The 27,960-nt window shown below is 46.6% G+C and overlaps 1 protein-coding gene across 2 annotated transcripts in view; it reads right to left on the minus strand.

Moving 5' to 3' along the window:
- The window catches only part of PHKA1 (phosphorylase kinase regulatory subunit alpha 1), a 967,577-nt gene that overhangs the window by 483,869 nt on the left and 455,748 nt on the right, over window positions 1-27,960 (minus strand). For both annotated transcript variants that reach the window (XM_069211854.1, XM_069211853.1), the window contains exon 16: window positions 1,314-1,458. In XM_069211854.1, the coding sequence (XP_069067955.1) occupies window positions 1,314-1,458 (145 nt within the window). The remainder of the gene's footprint in view (window positions 1-1,313; window positions 1,459-27,960) is intronic.

Consider the following 27,960-nt stretch of genomic DNA (forward strand, 5'->3'; position numbering starts at 1 on the left):
CGGGCGACACCCCTCTGGCTCCGTGTCAGAGTTGGTTGGCGTCAGGACTGGCACCAGGTAAGGTCAAGATGGTACAACTGGCACAGGTATAGATCCATCCATGGATACAAGAGGCTCGACTGATGCCAGAGCCACTGGAATGGATCCAGTAGAGGCCCCATGCTGAACCTGCGGGATCTGTAGGCATGCGAGCAGGAGCGGGCCACTCAACTCCTGAACTTGAGCAGGGGACGTTCTGGCTCCCAGAAATTCAGGGAGGCGGAAAGACAGCCCAAGTGCTGGCTCAACCGTAGAGCCAGGCCTCAAATACCAATGCTCTCTTGTCTCATCAACCAAAGGAAAAGGTGAAGTCGCAGAACTCTTCGCCTTCTTGCGGTGGACCTTACCCTGAATGAACCAATGACTTCGAGTGTGACAGCGATCTTAAGCTCCGCAAATGCTCCTGGGACCTTCTGATCGATCGGAATTGAGATAGTCGTGGCATTGCACGCTGAGCTGCCAGAAGATTGATGGATCACTCCCTGAAGGCAATCGGATTCATGGCGTGGCAATCGAAGCAGGCCTTCTGATCGTATTCATGCTTTAAGCACCAAAGGCATGCGGGTCAGTCACTGGCATCGAATGGTGACAGTCATCACAGGGTTTGAAGCCAAACTTCGAGAAGTCATCCCTGCCAAACCAGAAGATTCTCGTAAAAAGATTTCGACAAAAGTCAAAAATTGGTTAGTCATAAAGTGACTAAGGGGTAGCTATCTCGGGATCTGCAGTGACTGCCTCGGAAAGAAAAGAACTGACGTTAGCACGCTCGGATTGAGCTTATTTGGGCACCACACATGTGCCTTCCAGATTGAATGGCGCCACGTGGAGCCAATCGATGACCCCTATTGGTGTGCAGGGTACTCCACACAAAACATTTCTGGATCCAGTCTGACGCCTGGGGATAACTCTAAGGTAAGGAATCTGCAGCCAAATGTCTCTATCAGGTACACAGGGATTCTGCAGTACATTACAGCCCAGATATGTCTGTGGAATAGTTTGATTGTTGGCTTAGACTAAGACTGGAAATGAATGAACATTCTCTCTATTTGTAGTTAAATGATTGTGTGGTTTTTACATCTGTAAATACCTACATTTTCAATAAACATGTCAAAGTATTTTACTGTCTTGTATGGAATGGGCATGTTTCATTGGAAACAAATTGTGGTAAATGTCTTTGACAGTCAGCATTTTTTAAAGTTTACCCAACTCAATGTCTCAATCACTTGTTAGCTGTCCTAACGTTATCTGAAATGTTAAGTTCTAAGTATAAATACCAAGCATGGTGTGTGAAATAGGGAAAGTGATGGTTGGACGCCCCGTCATCCTCCAGCGGCTACAAAGGTAGGAAAGATCAGTACGCAACATCTCCACAATCATTCGGTTGTCCAAGGCCAAAAAGAACTGCTGCTGATCGATGAACTGTCACAAGATAGAAGAAAAAGAGGCAGGTGAAGAGAGTGTGAGCAGAGGATAAACAGAGGATAAACAATTGCAATAAAAATACATTTCATAACAAGCATTGGCAAATGCATTGGTACATTCATGTGTTTCCCTATATTTTCACATTAAAGTTAGACTTATTGGCTTTAGTCTCCTAGGACTGGTTTTGGGGTATCACCCCTCATCAGCCAGTCTAGCTTGACTCCAGTAGTATGGGTAGGGCAGGACCCACGTCTGAGCATACCCGTCCTACTTAGAGTGACAAACGTAAAAACAAGTGATGGACGGAATGTTGAAAAATGTCAAACATTCACACCCAGTACAGAGGATCTGGGCCTAATCCATTGTTTTTTTGCTACCCAACCATATGCAAATCAGCCTTGACCCTGCTCCTCATTGGACCAGTCCAGTCCAAACTGCTAGGCCAGGACTGGAAAAAGCATCCTGGGACCGGTTTTGAGGTAACACCCCTCATCAGCCAGGCTAGCTTGACTCCAGTGGCATGGAGACTACAGGACTGACGTCTGGGCATGCCCGTCCCACTCAGGGCGACAAATGCAAAAAGAACAAGTGATGGATGGAATGCTGAACAATGTCAAACAACATGGCCTATCTGTAAGAAAGCACCTTTTTTGGCATGGTCAGCCCCCACTTTTTGCCTGGTATCGGATATAATTTCAAGTGAAAGTCCACTGAGTTCCTGTTAACCACCTCTCCAGTGGCAGATCTCTTCTCAAAACTGCACAGTTGTTTCCCCCCAATAGGCAAAACATTCAGCACCCTCTGTAATTCCCAAATATAGGGTACCCAGGGTATTAAAGAGGGTCCCTAAGGACTGCAGCACAAATTGTGCCATCCTAAGGGACCCCTCACCAAGCACATGACAGGCTGCGTGTCTTGGTACAGAAAAAAGTGAAAACGCAGCATGGCACGCAGCCTGTGTGCCATCTCCCCTAAAACTGCATGTAATATGTGTAAGTCATCCCTCTAGCAGGCCTTACAGCCTTAAGGAAGGGTGCATTATAGTACATGTGATGGCATATCCACACAAGCAGTTATGCCCTTGCTATGTCTGTGTCAATTCTCAGACAAAGGAAGTTACCAGGGAAACCATTTTAAATACATGTGCTGGACACTGGTCACTACAAGTTCCCCAAGTACATGATGGCTTCACTGAAGATAGGGATGTTTGGTATCAAACATCTCGTATTGGTGAACCCACACTGATGCCGGTGTTCGGTTTACCAATACATGTACCCAGAGGGGAACCTTAAAGATGCCCCCTGAAAACCTACCAGCTACTAATGTGTTGACTGACTGTTCCTGACCAGTTCAGCCATCTTAGCCATGTTTCTGAACCCTTAAGGTGAGTGCCAGTGCTCTCGGAGGCCAGAAGCAAAAGCCTGTACTTGGTGGGGGTGCTGACACCTCCTTCAAGCAAGATGGAGATTCTAGTGCGGGGAGCTCCAAAAGTCTTGCCACCTTTGTTATGCGACCTAGGTCTCTCCAAAAGGTGAAGATGACCAACTCGCCTGTCCTGACTCCACCTCTTGGTGGCAAGACAGGCAGGAAAATTAGAATAGGTGTGTCCACATCATGCCAGTCCCACCCCTAAGGTGGATGAGCTGAAGTGGACATCACTTTTTAAATTCCTCCATCTGGTTTTGGATGGAATTAGACCTCTAGGGTCAGGGTTATGACCACTTCCCAACAGAAGAGGTCATAAAGAGGTTGTAGTCACCCTAAAGGTGGGAAACCAATTGGCTACCACCTGACACTCCCTATAACACCCCTAAATCGAGTATTTACGTGGCACCCATGAACTCAGATCCTGACGACCAAAGACAAAGAAAAGCTGCACCCACAGAAGAGGAGAAAAGAAGCAGCTGACCTGATACCAACCCCGCTGGTCTGTCTGCAACCCTTGACAGATTCTGCACCAAAAGACGGCTCGTCCTGCAGCTGAGGGTCCAGAAACCCAGGATGAATGCCTGCCTTTGACAAAGACCCGAGAATCCAGTGAGCAGCAGGCTAGCTCCCCAACAAACTCTAAAGAAGAGAATCTTCAGCCTCTGGAACCGCAAAGACCCAGCACCCGAAGTCACCACTGCACCCCCATCACCGACCTGAGTGGAACTCCAGTGGCATCAAGGTTCCCCAGCTTCCCAGAGTCCAAGTCCACCGTGGTTTCACCCCTCCTGGACTCCCACAAAGTTGCCTGGAGCCTCTACACGCAGTACCCCTCTCCCACATCCTGTGTGGTGAGAGAAACTAAACACCTAAAGCAAGCACTGCACCCGTTGCCTACGGCCTGATCTTAAGTGGGTCCCTAGTGTCAACGACGTCCGCCAGCTCTCCTGAGCTCAAGACCACTGTGGTTTCACTGCTCCTAGACTCCTCAACGACGTTGCAGCCTGAGACCACATGACCCCTCAACCGCGAGTGCTCCGGACAAAGGAACTTGATGCCAAAGGACACCCCAGCATCCGTCGGCCTTGGAGAAGAGGACCAAAGGTGCACCAACGTTTGCTAGCTATCTGTTAGTTTTCTCCAACTGGCTTCCGAGCCAGAGCCTGCAGCCCTTTTCCCAGGAGACCAATCCCCAATGAAATTCATTGGGCACCCAAAGCTGTACTATACCACTGCACCCACCTGCATCAGTGCTGCCTGGATTGACTTGTTGGTGTGGTCCTGACCCTTGCTACTTAAGACTCTGAGATTGGTCTCATAAATTGTCGTAAAGTACCCGTTTGCTGACTTTGTTTTCCTCCCATAGGTTAACATTGAAGAACTAAAAAATTGCACTGTGTCCATTTTTCCAAGTGAAAAGTATTTATGCTTAAAAACATGCTTACCTTGTAAAGAAGTTCTTGGTTTCAAAGTATTTATAAAAAGACATTTTTTTTTTTTTAATTGGTCTTGGATCTATTCTTTGAGTGTGTGTCTCATTTATTGCCTCTCTGAGTAAAACAAATGCTTAGCACTACCCTCTGATAATCCTAACTGCCCACCCACACTACCATAAAATAAAGTGTTAGTACTATCTACTTTTGCCTCTGCAAACCAATGGGGGATCCACTCGACTCTCTGCACGGTATACTTCTTTTTAGTGCACCATATAGAGAGCCTGCTTCCTACACTATTGCACTTTAAACTTTTCAAAAACGCTCAGACGCGCTCGTATCGCACGTGTAAATGGTTAAGCCTCATTTAGAGCCTTATTTGGAGCAGCTGACAAATCGCTGTGTATGAGTACCCTTTATTTACTGCTGGGGCACAAAGGGCACAACGGGAAACTGTTTGACCAAGCAAGACAAGTTGAAGCCATGAATTTATGAATCGTAACCTATTTATGCTATATATTTTTAATCAAAACTGATGTTTGCGCTTGCTCATTGTTTGAGGCTGCTGTGTGTAAGGCATAAGAAACAAGGCCCTGGCAAGTGAGCGCTGGTGTATGACGTGGGTTGTCTCATTAGTAGTCATCTAAGGTAGAAGGTGCTCACAGGGGGGTTGCAGAGGTGGTCCACGTGTCGGTGGATGCGGTTTGTGAGCTTCTGCGGGCTGTACTTTGCCTTGTCATTATCCAAATTGGGTCTTCTAGTAAACGCTTCTACTTCATAGACTTTTTCAAACACCAATGAAGCAGTTCTCGCAAAAAAAGTCTGCAAGAGCCCATGCCCCTGACAAGGCACTTAAGACTGCCAACACTTCCAAGCATCAAGTTCTTAGTACCCCTGCCTGCTGCGGCACAGGGCATCAGGACTTCAGGTGGGGCGTCAGGCGCCGCACTTCAGATGGCTGCCCCCCCAGTTACAACCCCTGATGGCGGATTGCCGAAAATCAGTAGAACTTCGACTGTCTGCATGTGGAGAGTCAGAAACTCAAGCATAAGAAGTCCTATTAGTCCTTTACCAAAACATCTCCTTGAACCACCCGTCAGAAGGGAAAATAGACATGCAGGGAGAAGAGGTAGAGTCTCTGGTCCCATTTCAAGCCAACAGTCTAGGTTTCACTGAGACTGTTTGGTGGTGAGGATGTCCAGAGCCTGGAGGACTAGGCGGCTTGATTGAATGCCTGGGGGGGAAAGCCCATTATTAGACAGTGACGGGGATAGGGGCTGGGGCCAGCCTTGGATGTTTCCTGAATGTTTTGGAGGTGCCACTACTGGTGCAGCATCGGTGAAGATGACGACTTTCGGCAGCCCGCTCTAGGCATCACCCTGGGACAGTGTGCATTGCATCAAATATGGACTACCTGGCGCTGTGACAGTAAGCACCCCTTGGGGTGAGGGTGGTGCGGCCTTGTGTGGCTCCACTGCTTCTCTCCTCGCTGTTGGCTGGTTGGCTGGCTGGCTGAACTGTATATATCGGTACGACCCTGGCGGCCTAGATGGTTTTGGCGCTAGTGGGAGTGGGCGGCAACCTGGTGGGCCCTGCAGATGGCCTAGAAATCTCTCTTCACCTGGTGGCTCTCCCTGGACCACTGCCCGGCCACAGTCGCCCCTTGCCACCCACTGTGACTTTCAGCCTTTGGGGGTGGCTACTGGATTGTGCTGGTAGTCCCATGGCGGGAACCAGTGGGCTTTGGGGAGTTGGGCCTCCCATTTATGGTACCACTCTGATCTCATACCCACGTAAACGTCTGGGGACGTGAGACTTCCTACCCACCTGCAGTCCTTTGGGTAGGTTGGAGGGGCGCGAGCCCCCCTGATTTTCAGAGAGAACTGTTCGTTTTGGCCTAGAAGCATCTGGGTGGGGCTCTCGGGGGCACATGCACCTGTCGTCATTATCCCGGGATTTACCGACCTCGTTACCTGGACTGGCACACACCTGTCTACCCAACTTGGCTGCTCGTGCTGACATAGGCTGTGGCACATCGGCCGAGCCACTGGGCACCAAACACGCGCGCTCAGTGACACAGGGGCAACTTGGTGCAGGATGCAAACACAGCATCGGGCGCCCACTGCTTTTTAATGAGGGAACCCCGGGGGTCACAAAGATGCTGCAGGATTGGTCCAGGGAGTCTGCTGAAGAAACCCACCAGCTGGGCAGGTAAGTAGAGAGCCCACTGGATGTTGCTGGACTGTCAGTTGGGTTCCCCAATGCTGGAGGGTTGCGGGTGCAGGGGTACCTTTAGGCATTGGGAAATCTTCACCGGAACAGGTCGCAGTCAGGGGGGTCCTCGGGATTCAGGCTGCAGGCGTCCTCGTGTTGGTCAGGAGGGGTCAACCTAGGGTGGCCTATGTCGGAATCACCTGGGGGACCTTCTCTAGACCTGTGGACCACCTGGACACGGGCTGTGGGCATCGGGTGCAGAGTGGGTAGGGCTCACGGATCCAGGGCGGTTCTGGAAACCTTCTTGGAGGTTTCTTTGAAGACAGGGCCGCTGTCCTCAGCAGTTTTTGGTCCTTGGGTAGCCAGGCAGTACTCTGGGAGTTTGTAGAGGTCGCTGGTCCTGCGGGATGTGTCCCCTTTTTGAAGCAGGAGTCTTGAAGCTGCAGACAGGCCGGGAGGGCTGGGGCCAAGTCAGATGTAGTCTGGAGTCTTCTCTGCTGGTGCGGCTTTTCAGTACTCCTCCTTCTTTTCAGGTCGCCAGGAATCTGAAGAGCAATGATCAGGGGTGCCCCTAAATGCTAGATTTAGGGGTGTTACAGGGGTCAGAGGGCAGTAGCCAATGGCTACTGACCCTGAGGGCAGCTACATCCTTCCTGTGCCCACTCCATTTGAGGAGCTGACACATCTCTAACCCCACTGGCTATCTTCCTCCAAACTAAGATGGAGGATTCTGCCAGGAGGGGTTCACCTCAGCTCTGGGCACCCTAGGGTGGCCCCATCCGGGTGAACACTCCTCCTGGTGTTTACTAATTTTCCCGCCAGACCTGCCGCCAAAAGTGGGGCCCAGTTGGTGGAGTGCTCTGAGGCAGCAAAAAAACAGGTAGTAGCCTTTGAGTCTCACTGCCAAATGTTGCAGTTCCTGCAGGGGGGTAGTGTGAAGCACCTCCACCCAGAGCAGGCTTTGTTCCTGATCCCTGAGAGGACAAAAGCTTTCACCCCATAAGGTCAGAAACGCATCTGGTAGTGGCAGGCTGGCACAGACCTGAGTAACAGGAGGCATCTCTATGATGCCCTCTGTGGGTATTTTGTAATAAATCCAACACTCGCATCAACTTGGGTTTACTGAGCTGAGAAGTTTGATACCAAACTTCACAGCATTCAGTGAAGCCATCATGGAGCTGTTGAGTTCGTAATAACAAACTCCCAGCCCATGTACTCAATATGGCTACACTGCACTTACAGGGTCTAAGAATGGGCTAGACACTGTAGGGCAATACTGCTCATGCAGTTATGCCCTACCCTGTGGTGTAGTGCACCCTGCCTTACAGCTTTAAGGCCTGTGAGAGGGGTGACTTACCTATGCCTCAGGCAGTGGTTTGTGGGCAGGGCACCCAGGGAGGGATGCCATGTCAACTTTACATTTTCCCCCCCACCATCACACACAATCTTCAATGGCAGTGCGCATGTGTTTGGTGAGGGGTCCCTTAGGGTGGCATAGTATATGCTGCAGCCCTTAGGGACCCTCTCTAGCAACAGGGCCCTCGGTAGCAACTAGTACCTTTTACAACAGACTAATATATGTGCCAGAGGTGTGCCAATTGTGAAATCGATGGTACAGTTTTAGGGAAAGAACACAGGTGCTGGGACCTGGTTAGCAGGATCCCAGCACACACTTACTCCAGTTAGCATCAAATATCAGGTAAAAGGTGGGGGGTACTGCAACAAGGGGTGAGTTTCCTACAATTGGCATTCCCGAAAATCAAGAGATGCAGCCCATGGCAGAGTTCCTCAAGAACTGGTCCGAAACCTGGATGCCCTCTGCCCTACTTTCACCAGGATTTGTGATGGAACGGGCGCACCAGGCTTTGACTGCAAAGCCACCTCTGAGTTCATCACCCAGACCAGTAATAGCCAGATTCTTCAGCTTTCGGGACAGAGACTCTGTTCTGCAGGAGGCCCGCACACACACAACGATCTTCGTTGTGGCAACTACAAAGTTCTATTCCTGACTATACCCGGAAGGAACAACAACGAAGCTCCTATCTAGAGGTCAAGAAAAAACCCAACGCGATGGGGCTCCAGTATTGTCTTATTTTTCCAGCCAGGCTCTGGGTCATTTATGCTAACAAGACTCACTTCTTTGATACACCGGCTTCGGCATGGTTGTGTCTCACAAAGGAACACAAGCTTATCATTCCCAGACAGGTACACAGTCTTTCTCCAACTGAAGAGAGTCAATCTGCAGCCAGGCCCAAGTCTTAACGGAAATGTTCACGCTCACGGAGGCGGAGGCTAACTCAGCAATTTCTGTCCGCCTCTCGGTCACTTCTGACCCGCATTAAATCTCCACCATGGACTGCCACGGCGACCGCCTTTATTTTGATTCAGGGGACACCGCCAGCGAGGGACTTCCTAGAGGGAGTTCTAATGCACAGTGCTACAGACCTCTCCCGGAGTTCTGTTCTTCGACCATTTTTCAGGAATTGGGCTTGTGGGCCTGGGGAAGCTGTGCACACTTGACAATACTCACTTGATCTAGGGTTCTATCTAATCCTATATAATGGAGATGTCCACCAGGGTTCGCTAATTCTGTGTTATGTTTTTTGGGTGGCGTTCATTTTCTAAGGGTGACAGATGCTTCTGGGTGGAAGTACGGGGAGAGGTGGGAGTTGAGGGAAGGGAATGGTATAGGGCTTTCGAGTCCATATTATTGTTGGTTGGGCTATATGTTCTCTCCTGATTTGTTGAGTTTTTCGCAGGTATGGGCAAACACCCTCACTGGGACACACACAATTTCCTTCTGATCCTCACTGATACTAGTTCTCACCTGTCTGACACTGGATGGTTGAATGGGGAGGGGGGAGGGGAGCATGGTCTCTCCCCACAATGCTCTTTTATATCTTTCAGGTCTCATAATGGTACCAGTCCACGCTTTGTCCTAGAATGTTAATGGCCTCTTGGACAGAGTGAAGCGCACAGCTCTACTTACCTTCGCCTAGTGCTATCACACAGAGGTTCTCCTGCTTCAAGAAACCTATCTCCTAGGGGTCTGTTGCCCCCTCTTCCTAGCCTGCAGGTGGTATGAAAGGGTATACCACACAGGTTTTACATGTGCATCTAGAAGAGTGGCCATACTCCTATGCCGCTCCTTTCCTATGGTGGTTACTTATGTGGTGACAGATAAATATGGTCGTTTCCTAGCCCTCACCAATCAGCTGGAGGGAGGCACGCTTAACTTGGTGAGCACATATGCTCCCCCAGTGGCCCTATGTATCTTTTGGGGGGATCTCTCCACTTTAATACTAGATCTCCCCAATGGTGTGACACTGATAGGTGGAGACTTAAAGATGGTCCCCCACCCAGTGCTTGACACCTCTGCCCCCCCCCCCCCCCCCCATCACCACCAGACGCACTATGGCTCGCCATCTTTCAGACTGGCTTGCCTCCCTGGGGTTATGTGATGTATTGAGGACCTGACATCCGAGGCACCAGCAGTTCACATACACTTTGGCTGCGCACCACACGCAGTCCCACATTTTCCCACTGTAGGAAAATGCATTTCATGGCATGGTTACTCCCTAACCTTTCGCCTTTTGTTTATGCTAGTTATGATTGAAAGTGTGCTGGAACCCTGCAAACCAGGCCCCAGCACCAGTGTTCTTTCCCTAACCTGTACCTTTGTCTCCACAATTGGCACAGCCCTGGCACACAGGTAAGTCCCTTGTAAGTGGTACCCCTGGTACCAAGGGCCTTGTGGCCAGGGAAGGTCTCTAAGGGCTGCAGCATGTATTATGCCACCCTGGGGACCCCTCACTCAGCACATGCACACTGCCTCACAGCTTGTGTGTGCTGGTGGGGAGAAAATGACTAAGTAAACATGGCACTAGGTAAGTCACCCCTCTAGCAGGCCTTACAGCCGTAAGGCAGGGTGCACTATACCACAGGTGAGGGCATAGTTGCATGAGACTATGCCCCTACAGTATCTAATCCAAATCTTAGACATTGTAAGTGCAGGGTAGCCATAAAGAGTATATGGTCTGGGAGTTTGTCAAACACGAACTCCACAGTTCCATAATGACTACACTGAATACTGGAAATTTTGGTATCAAACTTCTCAGCACAATAAATCCATACTGATGCCAGTGTGGGATTTATTGAGAAATGGACAGAGGGCATCTTAGAGATGCCCCCCTGTATACCAGTCCAACTACTAGTGTGAGGCTGACCAGTTTCTGCCAGTCTGCCACATACAGACGGGTTTCTGGCCACATGGGGTGAGTGCCTTTGTCAATCATGGGCCAGGAACAAAGCCTGTACTGGGTGGAGGTGCTTCACACTTCCCCCTGCAGGAACGGTAACACCTGGTGGTAAGCCTCAAAGGCTCAAGCCTGGTGTTACAGCGCCCCAGGGCACTCCAGCTAGTGGATATGCCCGCCCCTTCGGACACAGACCCCACTTCTGGTGGCAAGTCCGGAGGACATAATGAGAAAAAGAAGGAGGGGCCACCCACCAGTCAGGACAGCCTCTAAGGTGTCCTGTGCTGAGGTGACCACTGCCTTAGGAAATCCTCCATCTTGTTTTAGAGGATTTCCCCCAATAGGATTAGGGATGTGCCCCTCTCTCCACAGGGAGAAGGCACAAAGAGGGTGTAGCCACCCGCCAGGACAGTAGCCATTGACTACTGCCCCCCCGGACCTAAACACACCCCTAAATTGAGTATTTAGGGGCAACCCTGAACCCAGCAAATCAGATTCCTGCAACCTGAAACAAGAAGAAGCACTGCTGACCTGAAAGTCCAGCAGAGACGACAACTGACTTGGCCCCAGCCCTACCGGCCTATCTCCAGACTCAGAGAACCTGCACAGCGAAGCATCCAGCGAGACCAGCGACATCTGAGGACTCAGAGGACTGACCTGCACCTAAAGGACCAAGAAACTCCTGTGGACAGTGGCTCTGTCCAAAACTGCAACAAAGAATCCATCTTTTAAGAGACTCCAGCCTTACTCCGGAAGCGTGTCTTCACACTCTGCACCCGACACCCCCGGCTTGTGTCCATAAGAACCAACACCGCAGAGAGGACCCCTAGGCGACTCGAACGACGTGGACACCCTGAGTCGACCTCCCTGCACCCCCACAGCGATGCCTGCAGAGAGGATCCAGAGGCTCCCCCTGACCGCAACTGCCCAGTAACAAAGGAGCCAGACGCCTGGAAGAAGCAGTGCACCCGCATCCCCCAGGACCGAGAGGAACCAACCACCGGTGCAGGAGTGACCAGCAGGTGGCCCTCATCCTAGCCCAGTCGGTGGCTGGCCCGAGAAGCCCCCCCTGTGCCCTGCCTGCATCGCCTGAGTGAACCCCGGGTCTCTCCATTAATTCCTATCTACAACCTGACACCTACTTTGCACACTGCACCCGGCCACCCCTGTGCCGCTGAGGGTGTATTTTGTGTGCCTGCTTGGGACCCCCCAGTTCTCTACACAACCCCCTGGTCTGCTCACCAAGGACGCAGGTACTTACCTGCTAGCAGACTGGAACCAGAGCACCCCTGCTCTCCAAAGGTGCCTATGTTATTTGGGCCCTACTTTGACCTCTGCACCCCACCGGCCCTGTGTTGCTGAATTTGTAAGTGCTTTACTTGCCTGAGAAACTAACCAATACTTACCTCCCCCAGGAACTGTTGATTTTTGCACTGTGTCCAATTTTAAAATAGCTTATTGCCATTTTTGCCAAAACTGTGTACATTACTGTTTTAATTCAAAGTTCCATGCTTACCTGTGTGAAGAACCTTGCAATTTATGTACTTACCTACATTTTTAATCTTGTGGTTCTAAAATAAATTAAGAAAATAATATTTTTCTATATAAAAACCTATTGGCCTTGGTTAAGTCTTTGAGTATGTGTTCTCATTTATTGAGTGTGTGTTCTTATTTATTGCCTGTGTGTGCACAACAAATGCTTAACACTACCGTCTGATAAGCCTACTGCTCGACCACACTACCACAAAACAGAGCATTAGTAGATATCTAATTTTGCCACTATCAACCTCTAAGGGGAAACCTTGGACTCTGTGCACGCTATTTCTAACTTTGAGATAGTATATACAGAGCCAACTTCCTCCACCCTCTCTTCATGCCTGTCCCTGGCTGATCTGAGATTACCCACACTGAGATTCTGCCATGAGGCATTTCAGATCATGCGCCTCTCCTCCTTCGTAGGGGCCCCCAAGGTGCAGGGGACCTCCCTGTGTGGTGCCTCAATGCATGGTATCTACAGGATAAATCTTCTGTTCAGTTTTTGCAGACGGAGCTTCAGACATACTTTGATAATAATGATGGGTCTGTCTCCACGATAGGCACCTTGTGGGCGGCCAGTAAGACGGCGATACGGGGTCTGGCTAAGGGATATATTCTGTCTCAGGAGCGTGCTCGCTTGTCACGGGTCACCTGGTTGGACGCCCAAGCCCTCCGATTTGAAGGCACATTGACCATGCACCCAAGTGAGGGTGTATCCCATCAGCTCTCTTCGATAAAGAAGGAAATACGTCTCCAATCTATGGAGGAAGCCAAATACCTGTGGTAAGCTTCCACCGCTGAATCTAGGGCTTGGGTAATAAAAATAGGAAATTACTTTATTGGTTGATCTCCCACCAGCAGCAGTCTAGAATTGTTCCAGAGATCGTATATGTTGGAGGTACCAGACTGAGTACACGCCCCTGGGGCTTTTGCTCATTACTACAAATCGCTCTATGCAACCTCCTTGGAGGTCAAATCCGTGTATTCTGCCCTATTTTTTGAGGATGTATATCTTCCTCGACTGACTTGATCCAAGACAAAGATGTTGGACCAACCTATGACAATTTTAAAGGTAGTTACGGCGATCTCTGCCATCGCTTCTGGAAAGATGGGCCTGGATGGCTTTCCGGACAAGTACTACAAGGTATATCGAGACATTCGGACCTCCCAACTTCTGGCTCTTTGTAATGAGGTTGACCAGTTGGGTACCTTTCCACCTGAGGAGTATATGGCCACTATTGTGGTTATTCCAAAGACCTACCGACCAATTTCTCTTATCTGCTCTTATCAGCTGGGAAGTGAAGATTTATGCCACGATCCTGGCTACTTGCCTGAAGAAAATGTTACAGACTTCAATTCATCCGGACCAAGGTGGGTTAATGCTAAATCGAAACACAAGTCATTGTATTAGTTGTCTTCATGTAGCCCAGGCCCACTGTCACCGATTGCCCTCCCATTTAGCACTGTTTTTATCATCGATTTAGAGAAGGCGTTTGACACAGTGGACTGGGGGTATCTGCAGATGGTTCTGCAACAGGTGGGAGTGGAACCCAGCTTCTGTAGACTGGTCCATCTCTTGTATACAGACCAGACAGCCCGCGTACAGATATATGGAACTCTCTCACACATGTTTCCCAGTTACCGGATTACTCGTCAGGGCTGCTCCCTCCCCCCTCTATTTTTCGCTCTGGCAATTGAGCCACTGGCAGAACTGAGCAGAGGACCGAAGATGGCATAGCCCTTTGTGGGGACGATGTCCTCCTCTCTCTGGCAGAACCCACGACTAGTGGTCCTCATTGCTGTCAGCTTCTACAATGTTTTGAGGCTGCGGCTGGTCTCTGTATGAACCATTCCAAGTCGATCTTAATGCCTCTAGCACCATCCCAAGACTGCTTCACTTGGCAGGAGGTTGTGCCCATTCATCATCAGTTTTAAGTATCTCTGCATCTGTGTCTCCTTCCTCCCTGAATTAGCTTGGTCCTTGAACCTCACATCGCTGACTCAGAAGACTAATGCTGATCTGTTGAGGTGGCGGACCTTCCCTCTAAATGCTCTTTATACAAAATGATGGTCTTATAAAAATGATGATCCTCCCACAGTACCTTTTCCAGAACATCCCACTGCTGTTGCCCAGCTTCTGGATTCTGGTCCTGGACAGAGGTCAGCATTGTTCCTCTGGTGTGGAACCAGGCATTGGATAGCATTCCAACATTGTCAGCGTGGCACCTATGATGTCGGATTGGGTACTGGTAACTTGTATCTTTACTATGTGGCCACCCAAATTGGTTATACATGATTGGGTTAATGGGGGCTGGTCGGACTGAACTTACAAACCTAACTTTTCCCAAGATTCTGGGCCTCCTCTATGGCTCCCCGATCTCTAACAACATGGTCATGGTGACCAAGATGATCTTCCTGGCAAGGAGAGCGGCCTTGCGACATACCCGCTGGATGGACACTGACTCATCAAACACCCCTCTGGCATGGCACTTGGCTGCAGGAGACTGCAACACTGAAAAGCTTTGTAGGTGGGAGTTGCTAGTTATATCCCAACTCAGAGATGTATGGGCTGGTTTGCAAATGCCCTCCTTCCTGGATCTGCAAAATACATAACAGCTCTCTCATACCCAGTTTTACAAATGCCTTCAACTTCGTCATGCTTTTCAGTCACACCTCTCTCACATAGACTCCCTTCAGGAGTATAGCCAGCTCAAAGCCAAACTCCTCATGGAGGCACTGGAAAGAGGGGGTGTTTGTGAAATATAGAAAATGTTGGTTATTAACGCCGCTGGTGATCCCGCCCATATTAAGTGATGCTGGGAACACTGTCTGGGACCTCTCGATGATGAAGAGTGGCGAGACGCCTTGACGGCTCCTAGGACTATAACCATGTCCTTTCACTTGCGCATGGTACAAACATATCTCTATGGGGTGCATCTCTTCGCTGGCTAGGCTTCACTAGGCGGGGCTCCACCCAGGCGCTGCTTGTCCCAGATTTGTGGGCATCCCAGATGATTTTTATCATATGAGGTGAGTATGCCCTCCAATCCAGAAGGTCTGGTCAGCTGTGGTGACTGACCTTGCAAGGTGTAGGAGGCTGGCCTGGTTTGTAGTGGGGACCAATGGTACTTACACCTTATACCAGGTCCAGTTATCCCTTATTAGTAGAGTGTTCTAGCAGCTTAGGCTGATAGAGGTAGCTATAGCAGAGCAGCCAAGGCTGAACTAGGAGACAAGCAAAGCTCATGCAATACCACTTATAGCATATAGGTACTATATCATAAGAAAGACAACACTCATCGTTACTAAAAATAAAGGTACTTTATTTTAGTGACAATGTGCCAAAAATATCTCAGAGGATATACTCCCTTAGGAGGTAAGTAACATACACAAAAAAACAAATCAGGTAAGTAAAACAGTCGGAAAGTAGTGCAAACACTGTAAAACACAATAGGATGCACAATAGGCCTTGGGGGCCACACAAACCATATACTAAGAAAGTGGAATGCGAACCACGAATGGACCCCTAGGCTAGTGTAGTGTGTAGAGGGTCACTGGGAGTGTAAGAAAACACTAAGGGTGTAAAGGAGACCCCACCCAAAGACCCTGGAAAGTAGGAGTAAAGTACTACTATTTCCCCAGAAACACACTAAAGTTGTGATAAAGGATTATGCAAGGACCACAACAGACTGCAAAGCACTGAAGACGGATTCCTGGACCTGAAGACATGCAAAGGAAGGGGACCAAGTCCAAGAGTCGCTAAAGTGTCTGGGGGGGGAGGGGGGTGAACAGGAGTCCACTAAACCCAGGATGAAGGTGCAAAATGTCTGCCTCCGGTTGGAAGAAGCTGCAGGTTTTGCAACAACGAAAGGAGGTAGGAAGTTGTTCTTCGTGCAGAAGATGTCCCAAGGTGTGCTGGAGGTTGCAGAGTTGTTTCCTTGGCAAAATACCGCAAACAAGCGTTGCTAGCTGCAAGACCCGCTGTTGGAGAAAAAGGGTGCTGCCCGGGCTAAGGAAGGACCAGGATGTCGCCACTTGGGAGAGGAGACAGTGTGGGGCCCTCAGCAACGTAGAGAGCCCACGGACAAGAAGGAAGCACCCGCAGAAGTCCTTGAACACAGGTTCAAGAAGTCTGAACAAAGCAGTTGTCTCAACACTGCAAAGAGAGGTCCCACGACATCGGAGATCAACTCAGGGAGCTGCGCATCGTAGGACGGAGTGCTGGTGACCTAGGCTCGTCTGTGCATGCAGGATTTCTTGGAAATGGGCACAGAAGTCTTGTAGCTGCACGGTACACAGGAGGAATGGCTGGGGAGGGTAGGCAAGGACTTACCTCCTCCAAATTTGGACAGTTGGACCACTGGACAGTCTGGGTCACTTGGGTCAACCACCTGTGTTCCAGGGACCACTCGCATCAGGATGAGAGGGGACCCAGAGTACAGTTGAAGCTGAAGTTTGGTGCCTGCGGGAGCAGGGAGAAGATTCTGCCGACCCACGGGAGATTTCTTTATGGCTTCCAGTGCAGGGTGAAGGCAGGCAGCCCCCGGAGCATGCACCACCAGGAAACAGTCGAGAAAGCTGGCAGGATTAGGCGCTACAATGTCGCTGGTAGTCTTCTGGCTACTTTGTTGGGGTTTTGCAGGCATCCTGGAGCAGTCAGTGGTCGATCCTTGGCAGAAGTCTAAGAGAGAAGTGCAGAGGAACACTGATGAATTCTTGTTGTAATCTGAGGAAAAGCCCACTGGAGAGACCCTAATTAGCCCTAGTAGGATTGGCCACCTAGTCAGGTATGCACCTATCAGGAGGGGTCTCTGACGTCACTTGCTGGCACTGGCCACTCAGAGGCTTCCAGCGTGCCTCCACACCTCTGGAAACAAGATGGCAGAGACACACTGGAGGAGCTCTGGGCACCACCCCTGGGGTGCTGATGGACAGGGGAGTGGTCACTCCCCTTTCCTTTGTCCAGTTTCGTGCCAGAGCAGGGACTGGGGGTTCCTTGAACCGGTGTAGACTGGCTTAGGCAAGAAGGGCACCATCTGTGCCCTTCAAAGCATTTCCAGAGGCTGGGAGAGGCTACCCCTCCCCAGCCTTTAACACCTATTTCCAAAGAGAGAGGGTGTAAAACCCTGCTTTCAGAGGAAAAACCCCAGAGAGCTGGTTTGGCAGTACTGGGGGTCCATAGGGGAGCCCCCAGGACGCATGGAATTGGATCCCCAATACAAGATTCCATGATCTTAGACATGTTACATGGCCATATTCAGAGTTACCACTGTGAAGCTACATATAGGTATTGACCTATATGTAGTGCATGCGTGTAATGGTGTCCCTGCATTCACAAAGTCCGGGGAAATGGCCCTGAACTATGTGGGGGCACCTTTGCTAGTGCAAGGGTGCACTCACACTTAGTAACTTTGCACCTAACATTCAGCAAGTGAAGCTTAGACATATAGGTGACTTATAAGTCACTTAAGTGCAGTGAAAATGGCTGTGAAATAACATGTGTGTTATTTCACTCAGGCTGCAATGGCAGTCCTGTGTAAATGTTTGTCTGAGCTCCCTATGGGTGGCAAAAGAAATACTGCAGCCCATATGGATCTCCTGGAACCCCAATACCCTGGGTACCTAGGTACCATATACTAGGGAATTATAAGGGTGTTCCAGTATGCCAGTTGGAATTGGTAAATGTAGTCACTAGCCTATAGTGACAAATTTAAAGGCAGAGAGAGCATAAGCACTGAGGTTCTGATTAGCAGAGCCTCAGTGACACAGCTAGGCACTACACAGGCATACACATTTAGGCCACAAACTATGAGCACTGGGGTCATGGCTAGCGGGATCCCAGTGAGACAGGCAAAAACATACTGACATACATGTAAAATTGGGGGTAACATGCCAAGAAAGATGGTACTTTCCTACACAAGGTACAGGGCTGGGAAATCCCACTGCCCCCAGGTGGTTCTTTGGCAGTCTCAGATGGTGTTGGGAGCACAAGAGCGGAGCGAACCTTCTTGGGGACCGCCTTGATGGTAGCCAAAAGAGACACTGTAACAAGTTAGAAATCGCCTACACCTCCTACCCTTACACAATGGCACCAAGGAGTGGACTAATGTGCGCAACAGGAGCGACCGCTCTATGAGGCTCAGGGTTGTCCCCGCAAGCATGATAGAGTGAGGGGGAAATGGCTGGGGCAACTCCCTTGAGCATCCTTGGGGCTTTGAATCCATTGTTGTCATTGTACTGCTATCTGACTGTTATCTGCAGGTGAGAAATCTATTAAACCTGTTTACTCACGATGTTATACTGGCCCTGGAGGCTGAATGTGCCATGAATGAGCTTATTCCTGAAAACTCAAAAAAAAAATGTTTATTAAAAAAAAGAAAAGAAAATATAAATTAAGATTTGTTGGGATACTGTTTGCACCATGCTGACTTTGCAGTTTTGTAGTTTTCTATGCAAAAACTGTCTGTAAACCCTTGATTTTGGGGGTGAGCCTGATGTTATGGTCTCTATTAGGGACGCTGTCTGATTTCCTACTGATTTTGCTGCACATCTATAATTCAGTCTGTTTCCGATTTCACCTATTATTTTGTACTGTTCCTGTTATTGAGAGCCTTCATGGCAAATGATTTGTGCATTTTAAGGAGATTACTAGAGTATTTGTATTTTTCAAATCCCTCTAATCCACTTTTACCTATAAAACGTCAATGTTTTTTCTCCCAAGTTTTAATCTCATACTCTTTTTGCATAAGTCCTTTCTTAGTTACTGTATTTTGAAATGCTGTTTATTGTCTAGTTTAACAGCACAGTTGTTGCCAGACAATTATATGAACATCACTAGAGAGGGGCTTTGGCTCCTCCCACAGTTTAGACCCAGGTGGATGTTTTCCCTGGGCAGAAATTGTAAAAAAAAAAAAAAACAAAAGAAAACAAACAAAAAAAAAGTGCTTGCCTCCACACAGCTTTTGTGTATTAGTCCAGATGCCTTAGCTTCAACTTTTTTGGGTAACAGACATGATACTGTAATGCTGTAAAAGTGCCTAAGATAACTGTAGAATTTGTGGTGTTTTTCTTTGGCACCAGCACAGGTGGGAGGAGGGCAGTCATTGTCCTACATGGATGTTGCGGGTTTGTTTGACACTGCAACTGTCACTTGACCTTTCAACTTACACAAATATGACTCTACAGTTCTTTGCTCCGACACAAATAAATATCCCTTACCATGCTATTTAGTGGTAATGCTTCACATTACCCAACAGTATACCTTTAAAGCCGGATCTGTTGGGATTGCCAATGCTTGTTTGAATCTTACCTGTGGTCACATTACCTCAGACTTTGAGGTTAACACCGACCTCAAGCTACCAAATGTTGGACATGCCGCTATCATGCAGATTTTCTAGGGGTACAATGCACCCACACAAATGCAGATCTCACTTATAGGTTCTGGAAGCCTAGTGTTATTCAATCTTTCCTCTATATACTACTGGACTGCAGTTATTTAAACAATGTTTACACATTAACATTCCTACAGTATAAAGCGATTGGAGGCTGTACAAAAATGCTTATGAATCTTGCTGGCAGATCAGTAATTAAGAACATGTATACACTCTGTACACATGTGCAAGTGGTGCTTTATGATTGTAGAATGTGTGTTATGTGCATTGTAATTTTTTGATTTGCTTATATGGTTTATGAAATCTGTATTAAGTTACTAACAAAAATAAAATGAAAAGACAAATTGGTGAAGTTTTGGAAGTGAGATAAGAATCAGTTAGGGCCTTGTTTTGAGGACAGGATACTCCATCAGAAATGTGTTGATGTTCCAACTGCCGTACTACAAGCAGATTATAAACTATGGCACATATAATACAACAGGAGTCTTCTGTCAGCCGAACTCTAAATAAGGTCCTTGGTGAAGCAGATAACTTTTCAACTCCTCCCACAAAGATGAGATGGTCTATACTGAAAACAGGTGCAGCCCTAATATGCCTCTGCATTTGAAGGCCTAGTTTGCTTTAATCTATTGTACTGTGGCATTTATATAGCACTTCCTACACATGTGTGGGGCACTTAAGCGCTTGCTTACATGAGTAGCATGGTACACTGTGTAGAGTGGGTGGCTGAAAAGATGTTGTTTGTTTTCACATTGTGCGTGATGACCATCGAGGTACAGTTATCGTGTTATGGGGTGCAGCATGTAGCAGTGTGCTGAATGTTGAAATGTAAAAGACAGAACAGTTTTATGAATTTCGGCATGCTGTTGGCTTTGAACAGCTCTGCAGGTCCCTTTATGGTATTTCATATGACACAGTCTGCTTAGCTGGATACTGCACTGGGCTTTCCAATCTGAGATTTTGTGTATAGTTGTGGTTCTGAGCCGGCATGACTGGAGGGAGAAAGAAGTATTGGAGAGATCTGTTGGGATGGACATTTTTATTATCATCCAATATCGTAGTGTCTTTGTGAGATGTAAAGTAGTGGTCAGAGTATATAGATATTTGGGACCTGCAGTTAATGGACTATGTTAAAGTCCTCCAAATTGTTCAGTAATATGTGACAAATCTCTTCAGTTATTCCATACCTGTTCGTTTGGTGATGCATGTTTTGTTTGGCTGCACAGTGCTAGTGATGGACAACCCTCCTAGCATATATCTTATCTGAGTTTAAGAAGTATATGTTAAAATTTGCTGCTGTATATTATGGTTTTAGTACTATTGTGGGCCATAACTGTTATATATGGAAGTACATAACTATATAATACCATAGCGAACCACAGGTAAGCCATTTTTTGCTTACCTGCATAATAAAAGCAGTTTGTTGGATGTGCCATTTGCAATTCGTGGGTTGTAAGCTGAGGACTGTACTTGAGGGTGCAACTGTTTTCTAGGTTCTGTTGCTAAGACACAGGTGGTGCAGTTATCTAGGAAATAGCCAAGATTTCAAATATCTTCAGAAGTGTATATGTTCCTGGAGCCTTCTAATGCTGGCTGGTAGTGAGTTCCAGACCTTGGCGGCTTGTATTGAGAAAGCAGTGCTCAAACGGTTTTCTTATGGTAAGGTGTTAAGCGGTCTGGACAATGAACTCTTAGATCACCTCATTGAATTAACCCCACTTAAGCGGTCTGGACAATGAACTCTTAGATCACCTCATTGAATTAACCCCACTGCTCAGGTTTTACTATGTAATAACCATTCAGCACCAGTCTATTTGCATCACTGTGCAGTGAAATGTCTCTTGTAAATTAGGCTATGTCTGAAATGCTGCTTCCTACGGGGAAGAGCCGGTAAAGTGTGACTGAATGTGCCCCAGCACTATTCACAACTTCTTCTCTCACTCTCTGTCAGAAAGAGTGAAAGCCACTGGAAGCATACTGGGCACTTTACTTTTTTCTGTATTTTACTTGTGCTTTCTGTAGCCTCAGCATACACAAGATGATATTTCAAATGAATAGAATATTCATCACCAGAATGCTTCGATATGGTGCATATGCAGGTTTGGTTGTATTATTGTATACTTTATGTAATACGCCATTGTTAAAGTAACACAACCTGTGCTCTCAAGGTTTACATAAGCAGCTTCTGTCAAGTTTTAAGAGTGCTCCCAACTTCCATTGTGATGATTATCCACAGAGAAAAAAGGGGAGGGAGCGCCAATGTTTATCCATCGCAATGGAGAAGACCCGGTTACTCAATTTGATTTTTTTTGTTCCTGGGATTGCGCCAGTGCAAAACTTGCTGATCAGCCAGTCCATTAGGGGACTACCTTCTTAATCCTTCTGCAGTGAATACATGGGACTGTTGACTGTGTGCTTTCTGTGCAATAATCAACAGTTTATATCTCCCTGTCTTGCTTATCGGTAGCCAAAACAGGAACCTGGAAAAAGGTATCCTTTTTGATGGCTGTCAAGAGGCATGCAACTGCGTTTTGAATACGCTGTGCGTAGTTCATAACTACCTTTGACATAGCCAAACAAAATGTTGTTTCCCTTATCAAGCCTTGTCTAAATAACAGACAGAATATGGCTCAATGAAATAGACGGCTGATGAAACGAAGGTTTATCCTTAGTACATTTAGATTTAAAAAAAATGCAAGGCTCAGCCACCCAAGGCCTGGGGATTTAAAAATGATTGGAATCTAGGATAAGCTCAAAATTACAAACCTGCTTAGCTGGGAAAGGTTTAACCCCGCCCACTGATTGTTGCCAGCAGACGGTGGTCCAACTCCAAAACCCTGGCAACATCAGCAAAACTTTCACCTTGGAATAATTAGGTTTATAAAATTAGCTGTCATCCACCTTTAAAGTGTGACCGACAGAAGGCGAAGAGGGCAGACTTGTCTAATATCTCTACTGTTCTTCCCGCTGTTACCAGCCGAAACATAAGTTGACATGTATGTATTTATTTATTATTTGACCTAGAGTATGCTGCTGATTGTAAGTTATGACAACTTTGAGGTACAAGGATGTAAAATGATTCACCCAAAAATACATAAGGGGTTATTACAACTTTGGAGGAGGTGTTAATCCGTCCCAAATGTGACGGATATACCACCAGCCGTATTACGAGTTCCATAGGATATAATGGACTCGTAATACGGCTGGTGGTATATCCGTCACTTTACCGTCACTTTTGGGACGGATTAACACCTCCTCCAAAGTTGTAATAACCCCCATAATGTGCTAAACGAGAGAGAAGAGTATAGAGCACTGGTGAGACCACAGGCACCAGCTTAAATAACTAGCAAACTTCTACCAAGTAGAGGCAGTTATTGTAAAGAGAAAAAACTCAAGACATCTGTTGTGACGTGGCTCGGAACTCCGGTGTGTCATGTGGAATCCTTTGACATAGCATGGTGATGTCTCGGGATTCTACATGCCACTAACGAACTGCTGCACACGCCTCTGCTCCCTCTGTGCCCCTTTACTCTGCATTCTTAATCTACGTTTGCTTTACGTCCGTTTTGGCAATAAAGATTTACTTACTTTAAGAATCTGCGTTGGAGTATCAGATTCCTTCAGAAGTGGCGACGAGGATGAAGCGGATCGTTCTGCGGCACTTCATTTCGTGATGAAGTTGTGACAGGCTCTGTTTCTGTGAAGCCTCGGACGGCTTCCTCGTTTCAGCAAGTCTTGCGGTGATGAAGCTGTGACCGGCTCTGTTTCTGTGAAGCCTCAGCCGGCTTCCTCGTTTCAGGTATTTGGGGGCACAGAGCTGAGAGATAACACATCGGTTGGCTCAACGGTGTGTTCGGCGCAAGGCATATTTGAGAGCGCGTGTGCAGTACCTAACGCTACTTGCGCGTGCTGTAGTTTTTTTTTATTTACCTACGGCAGCGCGTTTTTTTTTTTTAGAGGAGTTAACGCTTGTGCTGCCAGATTTATCTTCAAATCTTCCTGGGTATTGCCGATTGTGACTGGCAGGAAGTGCTTTAAAAAAAGAAAATTGAAGAAGGATTCTGTTTTTTTTCTTCGCTTTCACATCAACACTGAAGAAGGACACCAGAAGGAGTGTGCAATTTATATTGGCCATCTTTCTTTGGGACATCATAGACATATATATATATATATTTCTTTTCCTTTATTTTTTCCCATTTATTTTTTTATTGGTACTGTTTTTTTTTTCTCACCAGTCTCAAGAAGAAAAAGGGAAAATTATAAAAAAGAGGGAATGCAGAACGCCTTGCCACCTTCTCCTTTTCTACAAGATCTGGGTGATCCTCCTTTGGAATGGAAGTTATGGCTGCATTCTTTCAAGGCTTATTTAGGAGCTATTGATGGTAACAAATTTAGGCCTGAAAAAAAAAAAAAAAAAAAGTCTAATGTATTATTATCTGGGTGTGGAAGGACAGAATATCTTTGACCATTTACCTGTCTACGAATTACGTGAGGAAGAAGAGTTAGATGAGTTTGAGATGGTGGTCGCACAACTGGACAAGCATTTCACTAAGCCCAAAAATGTTGTTGTACATAGGTACACATTTTTCATGAGGGCGCAAAATCCCAATGAAAGTGTAGATTCGTTCATCACAGCATTAAAAGTGTTGGCTGCCAAGTGTGAATTAGAAAATGTCACCTCTCAACTCATACGCGATCAATTAGTAGCGAGATGCTATTCTAAAAGAATCCAAGAAAAGTTACTAACTTGTAAGGATCCATCCTTACACAAAGCTATTGACATAGCAAAGAGCATTGAATGTTCCTTGGAGGATGCAAAACAGTTGGAGTTGTCTTTGTCTAATGTTTCTATTTCAGGTGCGGTGAGCAATACACAGAACAATGATTACAAGAAACAAGTTTGTACCGAAAAAAAAACAAGAGAACATTCCACTTTCTAGGAATACTTTGTCATCTAAATTCATTCAAAGGACAATGTGTTTTAGGTGTGGTTCTTCAAACCATGCGTCATCTTTCAGAAATTGTCCAGCTGTTTATCAACAATGCAGGAACTGCAACAAACTTGGACATTTCTCACGTGTGTGTAGAGGTGGTAAGAGGAGTAGTGTTCAATGTGTTCTCGATGGAGATAAGGAGAGTGTACAACATGATGTCAATGAGTTTGTGTTAGTAGTCAAGGATAATATCTCCACAGTCAACAAGAAGGTAGTAGATCCTGACATTGAGGTGTTGGTGGGAGGAATTGCAGTTAAACTATTAGTGGATACAGGTACTCGCATCACAATTGTTTCATTAGAAAAATTCAATGAGTTTTGGGGGAAAAAAACTCTATTCCCTCCTGATGATGCCACACTAGCTTTTGAGGGGAGCAAAATTTATTTGGTTGGATACTTTTGGTCTTCATTGTCCATTTTTGGAGAGACAATCCAAGGCAAAGTGTATGTGGCCGAAAAGGGTATCAATGTCTTGGGCTTAATTCATCAAGCTGATTTCAAGTTAATCATTAAGCCGGGAAGGGAAAAACCTGTGCCAATTGACAGGAGTGATACCAATTGTGTTAAAACTTTTTCTGACACAGTGTGTTATTGGCAACACAAATCTAAGAGATTGTTTCAGGGCAAATTAGGAAAAATAACAAATTTCACACACACAATTAAGTTGAAATAAGGGGCGGTCCCTGTTAAACATAAACTGAGAAATGTTCCCTTTAGCGTGAGAACGGAACTGTCCAATTTACTGAAGGACATGTGTGAACAGGGCATAATAGAAAAGGTGGAAGCAACCCTGTGGTTGTCTCCCATAGTTTTAGCAAAGAAAAGTTCTGAAGATCTGAGAATGTGTGTGGATTTAAGAAGCTTGAATGAGGTAATTTGGGTTGAGTGTTTCCCGTTACCTAGAATTGATGACCTGATCGCGAAAGTGGGTTTTGCTAGCTGGTTCATGAAGTTAGATCTAAGATCGGCGTATCATCAGGTGGAACTAGATGTCAACTCAAGATATCTTACAGCTTTCGTGACTCCTGATGGGACCTTCCAATTTTGTAGATTGCCATTCGGTCTAGCGTCAGCAGCTGCCGTTTTTCAAAGACTGATGACTGACATATTTCCCAACAATCCCACTGTGGTCATATTCCAAGACAATATTTTGATTTTTGCGGACACTGATACTGCACACGATAACATCTTGGAGGAGGTCTTGAAAACTTTGGAGGATAGAGGTGTCACCCTGAGAAAAGACAAATGCCTCTTTAAGACTAGGGAGATTGTCTTACCCATACAGGGTGTCAAACCTAGACCAAAATTTGTAAAAAGCATTCTTGAAGCTCCTGCGCCAAAGACTAAAGAGCAGTTACTTTCCTTCTTGGGGCTATGTGAATTTTATGCGAAGTTTTTTAAGGATTTTGCCAAAACTACAGAATGTTTCAGGGCAATTCTTAAGAAGAAACACACATTTTATTGGTCTGATGAGTGCAATGAGGCATTTGAACAGATAAAACAACACATCATTAATTCTCCAGTGTTACAACCATTTTCGGAAAGTAAGAAAACTATAGTAACGGTGGATGCGTTTGAGTATGGGTTGGGTGCAGTATTAACTCAGATTTCAAGTGAAGGCAAGGAAAGCACTATAGGGTTTGCCTCAAGGACATTGCGAGTAGTGGAACGAAAGTACTCCGTAATTGAGAAGGAACTTCTTGCTTGTGTATGGAGTGCAGAAAAATGTAAGCAATATGTTTGGGGTAGATATTTTATTTTAAAAACTGATCATCGTCCCCTGGTAGAGATTTTGTCAGGAAAAAAAATTAAATGCTCTACTGCTCGCATAGCTCGATTGTCATCTAAGTTATTAGAATTCAACTTTTCAGTTGAGTACATCCCGGGTGGGAAAAATAGTAGGGCAGACTATTTATCCCGCTTACCTATCAGGGATGATGAGGAACAAGAGTGGGAAACTGAAATCGAAGAGTGTTTCATAGCAAGCATTGCTGAATTTGACAAAACTTTGGATGAAGGTGTTTGGAATAAGTCATTGCAAAAGGACAGATTGTTGTGTGATGTTATGCGTTATGTTAAGACTGGTTGGCCAAGAGAGAAGACTCTTCCATCTGAGTTACAACCTTTTTGGAAGGTGTCAGATGAATTATCTATTGAAGGTGACAAGCTTATTAGATGTGATAAACGTATTCCCCCAGAGTGTCTTAGGAGGAACTTGATACTAAAGGCACATATAGGACATCTGGGTTCCACCATTACCAAAAGGAAGCTCAGATCGGATTTTTGGTGGCCTAGGATGGACAAAGAGATTGAGGAATTTGTGAGGAATTGTTATAGGTGTTGCATAAGTGACAAAGTTCTAGTTACTCAGGGAGTAAATGATTCTTTTGTTCCATCGCCAGCTAGAGCTTGGCAGAAAATTGATCTGGATTTTCTAGGTCCTTATCATGTGTTGCCACCTGACATGAGGTATTTCATGGTAATGGTGGATCATATTTCAAGATGGGTTGAGGTTCTACCTGTAAGATTTCCTACCACACAAAGTGTCATTAAATGTTTGAAAGAGGTTTTTAGTCGGGTAGGTTTTCCTGAACAGATCATGACCGATATTGGGGTACAATTTGTATCCATGGAGATGTGTCATTTCCTGAGTAAGTGTGGAATCAAACACATAAGAACTCCACTATATAATCCCCAGAGTAATGGTGTTGTGGAACGCTTCAATCGTGTGCTTATAGAATGTATCCAAGCTGCTCTTAGAAGCAACTTGTCAGTGGGACAGGCTATTAAAGAACTTATTTGGTCTCATCGAACTACACCTCATGTTGCTACTGGTAAGACCCCTTTTGAATTAATGAGAGGTAGGACTGAGACGACAGAACTGTGTCCTTTTCGGATGATTGAGTTATTTGATGAAGGAAGTGATCTGAAGGAAGCTTGGCGGGTAGCAAAGGACAATTCTGATGTTGTGGGAAGGAAAAGGTTGAGAGGAATACCAAGGAAAAGGGATGGTTTGCAGATTGGGTGAGAGTAAAGGATCCCATAGTAGTCAGAAAAGGCATGTCGAAGTTTAAAGAATCTCAACAAATTCAAGAGGTACGCAGAAATGCTGCTAGATTGACTGATTTTAGTTGGTGGGGTGTCACACATTTAGCTTTAGATCCCAGTGTGCAGGGAAGAAGTGAGCATGAGGAGGGTGGTCACAAGTTTTCTGATCAAGCCGGTGGAAATGAGCTTGGGGCTCACA

Source organism: Pleurodeles waltl, chromosome 10, assembly GCF_031143425.1.
Source record: "Pleurodeles waltl isolate 20211129_DDA chromosome 10, aPleWal1.hap1.20221129, whole genome shotgun sequence".
NCBI lineage: Eukaryota > Metazoa > Chordata > Amphibia > Caudata > Salamandridae > Pleurodeles > Pleurodeles waltl.